Source organism: Lissotriton vulgaris, chromosome 10 (genome assembly GCF_964263255.1).
Source record: "Lissotriton vulgaris chromosome 10, aLisVul1.2, whole genome shotgun sequence".
NCBI lineage: Eukaryota > Metazoa > Chordata > Amphibia > Caudata > Salamandridae > Lissotriton > Lissotriton vulgaris.
This window is the reverse complement of record NC_141698.1, coordinates 650,777,004-650,789,562: the sequence shown is the minus strand read 5'-3', so window position 1 is coordinate 650,789,562 and position 12,559 is coordinate 650,777,004. Positions and strand designations below refer to the sequence as shown.

The 12,559-nt window shown below is 46.5% G+C and overlaps 1 protein-coding gene across 1 annotated transcript in view; it reads right to left on the bottom strand.

Moving 5' to 3' along the window:
- RBM33 (RNA binding motif protein 33) overlaps positions 1–12,559 on the bottom strand; it is a 551,296-nt gene that overhangs the window by 240,113 nt on the left and 298,624 nt on the right. The window contains exon 10 of the mRNA XM_086939808.1: positions 3,919–4,557. Coding sequence (XP_086795934.1) covers positions 3,919–4,557 — 639 coding nt within the window. The remainder of the gene's footprint in view (positions 1–3,918; positions 4,558–12,559) is intronic.

The window sequence follows — 12,559 nt, the reverse complement described above, 5'->3', positions numbered from 1 at the left end:
CTTCGACATCAAGCAGCACTGTACCGAGACGCCTAACCATCCATGACAGTGACGTCTGGACCTAACGGAAGACAGCGGAGCCCAAGCGACCAAAGCCCCAAAATGAGCAGGACTGCCCCTTTGACGTCCAGCCTGACTGCCCTTTTGACGTCCAGCCTGACTGCCCTTTTGACGTCCGGCATGACTTCCCTGACGTGACGTCGAGGCACTCCATGACGTCGAGGCACTCCATGACGTTGAGGCACTCCATGACGTCGAGGCACTCCATGACGTCGAGGCATTCCATGACGTCGAGGCACTCCATGACGTCGAGGCACTCAATCCTGGGTTGACGGAGAATATACCTGCTCTCGACGTCGCCGTCCTCGACGGTGACCGGAACTGCGCCATAGTTCAGACGCGCTCCTACTGGGGAGAAACCCAGAGGTCACAGCATGGGACTCTGGGACTCTGTAGAGGACCTACCCTCTCCTTACCCAGAGGCTGAAGATGCCTTCAAACTCTCCTGCTCCAAACCTGGGAGCCGAAGCCTCCTGGAAAAGAAGGTACAGAGAAGACAGGTGTCAAAAGACACAGGCAAGCACAGAATACAAACCCTGTGAGCTTCAGCTTTGGTCTTTAATTCAACTGCAGGCAAGCACTTGTCAGAAAGAAATAGTATAAATAGTATAAAGACAAGAGGACTGCAGAAATTCTGCCAACAAAAACACAGCAGAATGTAGATAAAGGCCAAAGACGTCGAGTGAAGCTGCCAAAAATCCAGAAATACACAAAAATTGAATTTAAAAAATCTCAAATTGAAGAGCTAATGCTCCAGAGTCCTGCTAGCAGGAGCTGTAAAAAAGAACTGAAAGTAAATGGGACTGGGCGTTCTGGGATACTGAAAAAGTTCTGAAAAGTTTCCTTAAAGGCACAATATCCCTTTTTGAGCCACATAATGGCAGCCTATGGGGCTTGTCTCTCCTTCCCTTCCTCTATCATTCCAGAGGCTTTGCTGTTTAAAGGGGAAGTTTTTCTCTATGGAGAAAACTTGGCAGGCTGTGCTGTGTGTGGTTTTGGTGGAATGTCTAGTTGAAGTACTGGACAGTGTAGCCTGTGGATATAGGCTGCATTATAGGTCTTTAAATTCTCTCTTAAGCGTCTGTGTAGGACTGCATTGTTAGACAGTTTAAGAGATTATTTTTGATTGCTCTGGGGTCCACGCTCATGGCCGGGGCTATTTATTAGATTATGACTATACACAGAGATCCCCTACTACAGAAGGAACGAGACCTAAGTCCGAGGTCCGGCTGGGAAGCCGACGGCCACAGCAGTGAGCCAGAGCCTGTCTCCTCTATAGCTGTTGGAGCAGCTCCACCGGGAACTGGTCACACATTTCGGACTTCGCCAGATAAAAATGAGGATCAGGAAGGGCCCAAAAGTCTAGAGTCCAGAGACGGGCTGGTGAAGCTGGCAAGAGTGGAAGGATAGAAAGGGGAGTGAAGCATGGCAGCCATCTTAAAGTAAATCTAGTTCGCGCTATGGCGCAGGCTTGTGGCAGAAATGGCGTTCCACTCCCAGACCCTCTAAATGGCTGTCTGCTCACCTCCTAAGCGCTTGTTTCCAGTATTTGCACAAACTTATATAGTGGGTGCAGCACAGTAACCGGCGACGGTCCCCGCACCAGTCAGGCTCAGGCCATCTGCCCTTGGAAGACTGTGGGGGCGGGATGCCAAAATTCAGCCTCGGCCGCAGCCGGGCCCTGTGCAGTGCTTCAGTGGTGTAGGGAGGCGGGAGCAGCGGCGTAGGGAGGTGGGAGCCGGTCTATTTTTCCGGTTGCAGCTCCGGATGTCCCAGCGTCTCTACAAGGGGGGGGGGGGGGGTAAATCGGTGAGCTCACACAATGCTCACCCCAGCCTCAAGCCTCTTGGAGTAGTGCAGTTCTGCTCACGCCTCCATGCCATCTCCAGCACCCGGCTGTCAGTTGACGGGATAGTGACAACTGACCCGGGTCGCGGCCAGGCCCCGCTCAGTGCTCTGTCGGACTCAGAAGGCGAGAGTCGTTCTCCAGCACCAGTCGCAGCCCCGGCACACGGCTACTCCTCACCTCGGTTCCAAAGATCACGGAGGAGAGGCGGTAGGAGTGGGGAGAGCCGCTAGCTGGCTGACATTCACATCCAAGCGAGGCATCTCCACCGAGCCAGCGGCCATGCTGGCAGAAGCTCCGTAGACGCACCCTCGGGAAACTGAGGGTGTGAAGCAGTCCACCTGGATCATTCCTGGTGTCTGCAGCGAGTGAAACAGGAGGTCGAATCCTGGAGGAGGGAGGCGGTCGATGGAGGGAGAGCCGCTAGCTCACAGTCCCCCAGCAGCGAGGCATTTCCGCAGAGTCAGCAGCCATGATGGCAGAGGCTTCGTAGGCGCTACCTCGGGAAAATCAGAGGGTATGCAGCAGGCTTCAGGATCATTCCAGGGGGTAGAAAGGCACTTGAGTATGGGCATAATATCCACTATAGGGTAGGAGGCAGAAGGGGGAGAGAGACCCGGGCCAAGTGCAAGAGGCAAATCTTTTGCGGCGAGGAGTGCTGTTCCTGTACTATGATTGGGCCTCAATCCAGGCTGTGTGGAGTCGAGGAGCTGCTGGTTGCTAAGGATGTTGGCTGAGATGTTGGCTTTTAGTTTCTCTAAGACCTTTGTAGGTATGGTAAGAGGAATGTGGGTTTGCAGTTGTAAAGCGTGGTTTGTTCAGCCGATAAATTCTTGAGCAGGGGCATGGCGGCAGCATGGTTTCCAGGTGTCCGGGAATGTGATGAAGTCTAGTGAGATGTTGAGGATGGGTGTTAGTGCTTCCCAAATTAGTAGAAATCACTTGGCCCCTAAGTAGATGGTCTTCATGCTATCAGCAGTTTCAACAGTGGGGATTGCAGACAATGAAGTCACGATTCACTTGGTGTTCCATATCTGCGGATAGTTGCATCTTTGGGCTGATTTGAAGATGTCCATCAGCGCTGTCTTGACTTGTTCTCCATGTATGCTCCTTTGCTTGCAGTGGCATTTCGTGGATGCTAAATACTTTTTTGACAAATATACAAATCTAATACTAAAGGGTGTTTTGTAACAGGGTGACATTAAAATACATGTTGTTCAAAATTATATTTATTAGCAGTTTATGAAGAAAAGCATGGTTTCTCAGAATTCCACTAAAACTAAAATGTTCAATAGTTAAGTCATTCAAGGATCCATCGATCCACAATTTGGCCAGGTGGGAGCAAAAGAACAAAATATAAAAAAGAAAACAGGGAGTATTCTCCTTTGCCAAGCTGAGGCATCAACACATCAGAGTCACTAGCTTTAATAGTAAATAGTCTTGAATGATTCTTCACGGCCTTAAGGATATGTAAATTACTTCTAGACAACCACAGACATCTACTGCCAAAGTGCTCAGGAACCACTCTGACAAGTTCAGTGCTTGCTGTTGAGATAGTAAGTCACCTTGTAACCACAATAAATGGGAATAACCACTTGCCAAGAGCATACGTTCTTATTTGAGACAAGCACAGTTTTTTTTTCAAAAACAGAAAGGACCAATACAGAGTCCATCACTAGGTGGTCGAATAATACAAGCACAAATTAAAACTCCATGGTTCAAAAGTATGCAACACTGAATCTGTATTTTAAAAAAAAGGGAAAAAAAGAAAAAGGCGAGTGGTCAGCAAAATAACGTCGGTTAATATTCAATTTCCAGAGGATAGTGGGTCATCCAAAATATTGTCAGAATTCTACAAAATGTTTATTTCTTTGGCTGAAATATTTTAGCACCAAAAACTTCGAATAGAATTTATTTCTCAATCATTTATACCAAGAATAGAATACATTTTTCACTTAAACATATTAAGCCAAAACAAAACATTATCAAATAAAGGAATTCTTTAAACTTACCGCTCCGGACAGTTTGATCACCCTAACTTTCGCACCTATGTGTGGCCCATCTCCACTACCGCTGTTTGCTCTCTGCATTACAGTCCTCTTTACCCCAGCCTTTAGATCTTGGGACCGTCCTTGAACCAAAGCAACTTTTGCAGTCTGTGCAGGAGTTGTCACTGCTACAGGTAGAGTGGGCTGTATTTGTTGCACTTTCTGGACCGGCTGCACTGGATTCTGAGGTGGTAATCTATTTGTTCTTATCTGCTTCACTGCTTTAATTTGTTGTCCTTGGAATTGTATATTAGTCCCAGCTCCTTGCTGAAAATATGTGGTTTTCTGCTGTACATTTGTACCCAATGTCTCTTGCTTCTGAACGAGAAGTCTGTTTTTGACATTTTGTCTGACCGGTGCAGTGGTTTGGGGTACTGCTGAATTACAGTTCGCAGGTATGTGTGGTGCCTGTGTCTCCTGCTGGCTTAACAATTGAGGGGAAGGAGAATATTGCTGTGCAAGTCTTTGAAGCAGTTCCTTCTTTCTAGCACCAGCCTGCTGCTGTCTACGAAGTTCTTTTTGTTTTAAGATTTCTTCCCTTAAGCGCTTCTGTTCCTCTATTTTCAAACGATACAATTTAGTTTCTTCATCTTCATCTGTAAGCTATAGAAAATAATGGGGAAAATATTAAAACCATCAATAGTGCAACTCATCTTAACAGCAACATGGTATTGTTTGCCAGTATTTATGCAACTTTCTATGACATTATATTAGCTGTATTAAATGCCATCCCTTTGTCATATATATTTTTTTAATTCTGAAAATAAGCAGAAAAGTTTTCTTTCCTCTGAGTAAGTATGAACACCATACCACTGCTCTGAATTTTAACTCAGGGGTTGTGAATAATGAACAAATTACTCACCTTCGGTGTTAGGAAATGCCTCTATTTGTATAGTCAGTCCCAGTATTTTTGACTGATGATGTGCTGCTGAGTTATCGATTCAGAGTGCACTGAGATCTGCTAATAAGACCTCAGTGACAGTGCCCTGGCCCCATAACATGAATGTTACATTGGCTATATTCAATTGGCATAGGCCTGTAAGTCCCTAGTATATGGTACCCCCGGGGATTGCAGCACTGGTTGTGCCGGAGTCAAACGAGTCTCCCAGTCCACCACTGCAGACTACAGGGCAGTTTCGAACTGCTAGCCTAACTTTGCCATCTAAAAGCCATGGCAAAGTAAACTGTCTCCCCCCGAGACGAGTATGTAACTTCCATGCTAAGCCTACCAAGCCCTAAGTCAGGAAGAAGCAGCTTTTGTGGGCAGAACATACATTTGACATGTTCTGACAGCAAAAACACGAAACTTTCATGCTTACTGTGAAAAGACTTGGTCAGTCAGTAGGCGAGTGTACCAATCTGACTCCTCAACTGTGTTAGCTGCTGAATTGGTGTGACCAAAATTGACACTCCAATGTATGCCACTTTGTTGCCTTCAATCTCCTATGCCCGTAACGGTGGCAGGTGGAGCTTGAACTTGAGGCAGCCTTCTACTCTCTTGGGGAAAAGTACTAACAACTCCCAGGAAAGGAGACAATAGAGGCCTGCACTGGAGAGAATTGTTACCTTCCTCCTGCAGGAAGCCACACAGGTGTTGGCCCAAAAGTCAAGCTTCAAAGCTGAAGCTACCTTGGAAGAGCAAGTAGGGAGCACTTTGGAGAGGTGCAGCCCCACTGTGTAGACTAGCTGGCACCCAGAAAGTAGAGGAGAAACCTGCAGTCAAACCGGGTTTTCAGAGACCTGTAACCCCCTTGGTAACCAAACCTCTGCCATTTTAGGAATGGACAAAAAGGTGCATCCTGAGAAATAGCCGAATGCCACACTTTCCAGGAAGTGGTCATAAGGAGGAAGAAACATGGTAGCCCATTGGCTACCAACTGCATCCTACCTGGAGGGCATTTTCTGTAGTTAAATAGGACACCCCTGGCACCCTTGATGGGATTGGAAGGACCGAAGGAATGACATGCTGCACCAACTTCCCAACACAAAAAGGCTACACCGACATGGATTGAACTTGCAGCACCTGGTTGCGAGCAAAGAGGGGGACTATACCTGCTGTGTCCTGCTCAGGGAGAAGTAGTATCCAGAGTTCAACCAAAGCCAAGAGATTCCAAGTGTCAGCCGACTGACCAATTCGCAGCACTAGGACATAACAGCTGAAGAAGCCTGCTAAAGGTGAGTGGGAGCCCGAACTCCGATCGATGTCCCTAGTTGTTGTGTATCACCAGGGACCAAGACCTGAAGCTCAAAAGTTGCATCAGAGTCTGCTGAACCCGGGAGAGTCCTCAGAGTGAGGCTTGGTTGCCCAGAAGACAAGCTAACACCTTGGAGAAGGATTTGGCTGTGACCAGAGGACTGCTATCCCAGTGGCGACTGGGCTTCGACTAGACTGGAAAAGACTACGAACCTTGTGTCCAGGCCTCCCTCATTACCATAGTCGACTGAGGAGTTGAAAGAAGAATATCCTTCAAGCACCTCACCCACGCTTACAAGGCCCTCCACAACACCAGACTAACATATCTCAACGACCATCTCTCCTTCCACGCACCCAAGAGACACCTCCGATCAGCTGACCTCTCTCTGGCCACAAATCCCACACTTCCATCTACAAGATCAGAACAGGAGGGAGGTCCTTCTCCTACCTCGCAGGCAAGACCTGGAACGACCTCCCACTCTGGGAAATCCCCACACTGCCCCAGTTCAGGAAAGACCTCAAGACCTAGTTCTTCGAATGACCTCAGCGTGCTACGGAGTAGCGCCCCCACCCCCAATAGCACCTTGAGACCTTCACAGGTGAGTAGCTGCGCTTTATAAGCCACTGATTAATTGAGGAAGACTCCTTTTGACCGTGTTTCATTCAGAGAATCCTTGAGCATCTTCAAGCATGCCTAATCAGGATCACCTCCATAGAAAGCCACTGAACGAGGATAAAGTGACTGGAACTGCTGGAAAACTGCTTCTTCTGAGGAGGTAACTATTTGAGGGGCTTGCCGGTCCCCCTGACTGTCGTTGCCAGTCCCCCTGACCGTCTCCGTGCCTTAGTTTGTTGCCCCAAATAGCTCTAGCCGACTGCATCACAACTTAACCAACTTTCCGCCGCATCACAACTTAACCAACTTTCTGCTCAAAAAGAGTTGAAGTGTCAAATTTGTTGAATTTGCCAATGCTTGTTCACAGTTGAGAAATTTAAATTCAATGATTTACTATACCTTGTAAATTCTATATCTCAGAACCCCTCTTGTGGATCTTTTTCATTGTGGTATCGAATATAGAAAAATACAGTCTATGTTTGTGAATTTGTGTCAGATTGCTTTCTTGTCTTGTTGATTTCTTATTTAATTGTTTTGGTGATGTTTAAATGCTTTACAATTGTTTCTTTGTGTAAGCCTTGCTGCTCAGAGGCACAAATACCCATGGTTGAGCTGAAGGTTTGACAAACAAAACCTAAGAGTCCTAAAGGAGTTGGCATGTGTATTACAGAGTGAGGTCGCAAAACCACACCTTATGTTCCACCATATTTTCTCACATTTGGTAACGCTCTTCCTGGTGGATACTATCTAACCGCAGATTCCTCACCATTATAATATACTCAGGTGTTAGACTTGATCCGGACGTTTTCACAGCAGTGCTCCCGCAAACCCCTCTGTGGTGACATGCTGCTCTGTGCTGACTTTGCTCCCCCCCCAGAAGTGACCGAGCGGAACCGCAACGTCAGTCTCTTGCTTGACTCACTCTCGAACGCAAAGCACAAAAACAATAAGTCTCTAGTTTGAATCTTTTTCAGACGGTAAGAAGAGACAACTTTATAGGGCAAGTGAGGAATCTGCGGTTATATAGACTATGCACCAGAAAGAATGTTATACTGATACTAATTTGTTCTTCTAACTGATACTTCTAACATAGACTCCTCACTTTTACAATGGATGCCAAAGCAGTAACTTTCCAGGTGGAGGATCTGTACAGTGAGCTCAGACCAGAAAGCTTGCAGGACCAAACCAGCGAAATGCCCATCCCATTGGACCGGCCTTTCAAGGTAGTAGTGCTTTGTGAATATGTGTACAAACACCAACATAGCAGCCTAATAGATGTCAAGGATATGTATGTATGTATGTATAGGCATTTATATAGCGCACTACTTACCCGGAGGGTCCCAAGGCGCTTCGACCGCTGCAAAACCCTTCCTGGCTTCCCTGAGAGATGGTCCCTTAATGGGTATCTCCAGGGTGAGACCAGGCATCCCCGGCGGTCTGGTGGGGCCGTTAGTGAAGATGAGGCAAGCTAATGCCCAGAGTTGCCGAGTGTGATCGCTGATCAGAGTGGGCACCGAGGCGAGAGAATTATCGAGTCCGCTGACCCTGGTCCAGAAACCTGCCGCGCCGGGAATCGAACCCTGGTTAGGCACTAGAAGTGTTGTGTTTTTAACGCAGTGGTGACAACATTAGCCCTGGTTGAATGAGGTGTCAGACCTTCCGGAGGCTGCTTCTACGCCAGTACTTATCAGACTGTAATACAGAGAGCTATCCATCTGAACAGCACCGATTTCTGCACAGCCTTTCCTTTCTTTGACCCGAGAGCCTCACAAAAACCTGTGTTCACCCAATGATCCCTGGTACAATCAATGTAAAAGCTTTTGGAGTACAATCCAAGAGGGGCTTTCCGCTCCTCTTCTGAGGGTGAGGTGGAGCAAAGAACGCAGAGAAATTGATGAATGCACAACATGAAAAGGAGTCACAACCTCTGCAAGCAAGCACTGGCAAAGCCACAAGGTCTCACCTACAAGACAATGCTTTGCAGTCATATTGTACTGGAGCACGTCTGCTCTGCAGCACAGGTAAAAGTAGGAAAAGAAGTGCTAATATACGGCCAGCACTGACCTTGTCTTAGTGCTTTTTTTTTTTAATTGCTCCCCGAGGCAACTACATGGAGGGTGTAAGGCAACACAGAGGGAGGGAGGGCAGGAAACAAGGATCTAGGTGAAGAAGGCATTATATATATATTAAAATGTAAAAAAAAATGTTTTAAAAAGGAAGCGCTTCAACAAAGCCAGCACTTGCCGTGTTATAGCACTTCTTTTATTGCTCACCCATGGCAACAAGGAGGCAGGCAGGCAACACAGAGGAAAGATGGGGGAAATGGAGTGAAGGAGGCAAGGATGGTAGTGGGAAAGCACACAGAAAACAGAGGGTGTAAGGGAGGGGCTGGAGGCAAGCACAAAGACAACAGAGGGTGGGAGAGAGGGGATGTAAGAAAGCAGACATAAAATGGAGGGGATGTGATGAAGGGATCTCCCCAAAAAAATCTCATCCACCATAGGCGACGAAGCCAACTGCTCACCCAATGTACAGTATCATATCCAGCCCAAGCTATATATTGCAGCATCTTGACCATACTAAATGGTTTGGGCCAAAGAGTCCCTGAGCTCTTCTGGGACTGGCAGCAAGATCTTGCTGCCATGACGCCAAGCTCATGCGCATAACGGCCTAGTTGAGAACTGCAATTGACCAACCTCAATGCTAGGCCAGCTGAAGAGAACATCAGTCTCCTAAAAGTCTCAATTCATTTTGACTCCCTGCTCAGGAGTTGGTCATCAGGAATGAATAGGAATTCACATTGTCGGTGAAAGCTTGGACCAGCTAACTGAGGTTTAGGATGCCGCACGCACAAGAATATCAAGGTTATCAGATACCAGTATGTGTCATCTGGTTGCCTGTCTGTTCTCAAGTGATCAAAAGTTAGTTATTAGGGCTCTGTTGACCTCAATGGGCTCAATAGATGACGGTCATGGCTGAAAAACTTCAGGAAGCATATTGGTTTTAAACTCAACAGTAGTGAACTTGTAAATCGAGGACATCAGCAGCACATCTGATAACTACAACAAAAGAAGCACTTTTCTGTTGGTGGCCTATGGGGGTGGGGGGGGGGGGGGAGTGGTGGAGTCAACCCTGTATCAGGTAAAGCATTAATCTCCATGTCCTCCTATAATTCCACATAGAAACTATCATACCATAATGTGGAAGTAAATTATCTCCATTGCCATCTCTAAGTGGCGGCGAACTCTTGTCAGAGTCTGAACTGAAAACCTGGTGAAGCAATTGAGTATGACTGAGGTAGCAGACTTTTTTTGCATGCATCAGCGTTCATGTGAACGAATGTGCTGGCATGGAATCCGAGGACAACCTCAGTTGGGGTCAAGACATTCAGAATGGGGTCCTACTGCTAGTGGGCACAAACTTGCACAATACTGGTTATGATGAGAAGAAAGAAACACAAGATCATAATTTGTGCATACCTACCTTTTGCGTACATGCTTAATTTCTTTTATTACAATAACTGAAATTATAATTGCACTTCGCTAAATCTACATATAGCTGGTGTCCTTTTTCAATATACATACTATTCAACAGCTGTGAAGGTCAACTTCTTAACCTCTTAAGTGCTGCGTCGGGGCGTTGGCCGACGGCAGCACTACCTCCCCAGTGCTGCGCACAACCATTGGACATCCATTCAGCACTAGTTCCAATGGACAGCGCAGCACTGGGGAGGGATATTTGCGCTGCATCTAAGGTGTTAACCTATGAAAAATGCACATTTGCTTGAAAAAAGTTTACTAACATTCATGAACTTGCAGAGGAAGATTCTGCATAGTTGTCCACTACATTTTCTTTCAAAGTAAAGAGAAAGTCAGACAGCAGACGGAAACAGTGTGTTGCAGATGTCTGCTGCAGTTTGCTAATTAAATCCCCAAAATTGGTTTTAAATGCTAGAAGAGTAGGCTTCCTATTCAGTTTGGTATAGGTGCCATCCTTTATCACACTCCACAATTATCTATTTTAGAGTCAGACAATTTAATTAACTTTCCATATGTACCTTTGTATCAAATAAAGTTTAGCACCAGTCATTTTCTTGCACAAGAAAATGTTGTTCATGAATGTGTTAACATGTACATTGAAAGGAAGCAATAGGTCGGAGTGCAAACAAAATGATGCTTTACAAAGGGTGGGTTTTCTAAGTCTTGCCCTGTTTACTAGCTACTCCCCTTATAGAATAAGTTACTTAACTTTTGGCACTGCCTTGTTTGGTACAGACTTTGGGAGGAAAAATATAAAATAAGAGTCACGTGAAAAAGGGGTGTATGTGACCCCCGCGATGGTCACTGGTGGGTGTGGCCAGGAGTGGCAGTGGTATGAGACTGGTATTGCTATGAGAGAATGGAGGGACCACATAAGGGGGAGGGGGGGTTTGTAGGGCAACAGGGTTGTGTTGTGGTATAGAGTCACATACACCCCTTTTTCATGTGACTCATATTATATTTTTCCTCCCAATGCAGAGCGAACTATTGTAACCCCTCTGCTCATGTTGCTAGGCTCTCTAAATACACCAGTACCATTGCCACTCCTGGTCACACCCACCACTGACCATCACGGGAGGTCACATAACCACCTTCTCCTTGTGACTCTTATATCGTAGTTCTTTACTCCCAATGCAGAGTGCATTTTTGTAACCCCTTTGCTCCTGTTGCTAGGGTCTCTAAATACATCTAACACTTCTCTAAGATGGCCGGCCTTCTCGACTACAATCCACTGGCCATATGAGCATGTCCGTGCATGCGCCAGTTACAAAGAATCCCTGAGTCACCGACTACCCGGAAATGGTCCGGCGCCCGTTCCAGATCAGCCAAGCATACTATTTAAACAGCCGTCACCAGCGCACATTTACCAGCTGGGACGCTGAGGGACCACACTTAGGTTTGATGCGGAGGACACACAATTACCAAGTAAGGCCTCTAGTCATTTCCGACGCTGCACTCTCTCTGAACTGATCGTTCCGATACAGCTCACAGCAGCGCTCTTGTTTCATTCATTTCCAGATTGGATATTTACAGTACCTCCTCCCCGAGCCCCGTTTACTGCCTCAGAAAACCACGTAGCATTGTAAATATTGGTGCACTTTTTAACTCTTTTTAATATTTTAAGATTCTGGTAGCACTATAATGTACTTCGCACCAATAGCGGTCTTTTCACAATAGTAATCCGTGACAGTGTTTTGGGTTATTTGCATGTCATCAGCAAATCGCACGCAGCGCGCCACGGACCGCTGGGTTCCCTCCCCAGCAACCCCCCAGCACGCTCCAGTGCTACATATCTAAGTGCACTCACAAGCGCACCACGGGCTGAAAACACAGTGCAGCCAACAGCAAATAGCTATACTCCTAATGCAGCGTTCCACTGCTCTATTAATATATCGCTGCCATCCGTCAACAATTAAGTAAAGGCATGCAAAACAGTATCCATGCATGCCGCTCCGCCTGAGCCAGTTTTTAGTCACCTTAATGGCCTACAAGTTGACTATTGCATGACCCACCAAATGCTTAAATATTGCATTCTATGTTGCTAAACGATATATGTTGTGTATTGTCTCTTTCTTCCTTACAGGAACTTTTTGCTACTCAAAAGTGCCAGTGAGTACGCCGACACTTTACTTCTCCTTTTTCTTTACCACACACCTTAGCGAGTGTGTAGGGAAAGGAAAATGCTACTTACCCGTATGCATCTGTTCTTGGCATGTAGAGCTGCAGATTCGTACACTATGCATTAGATCGCCACCT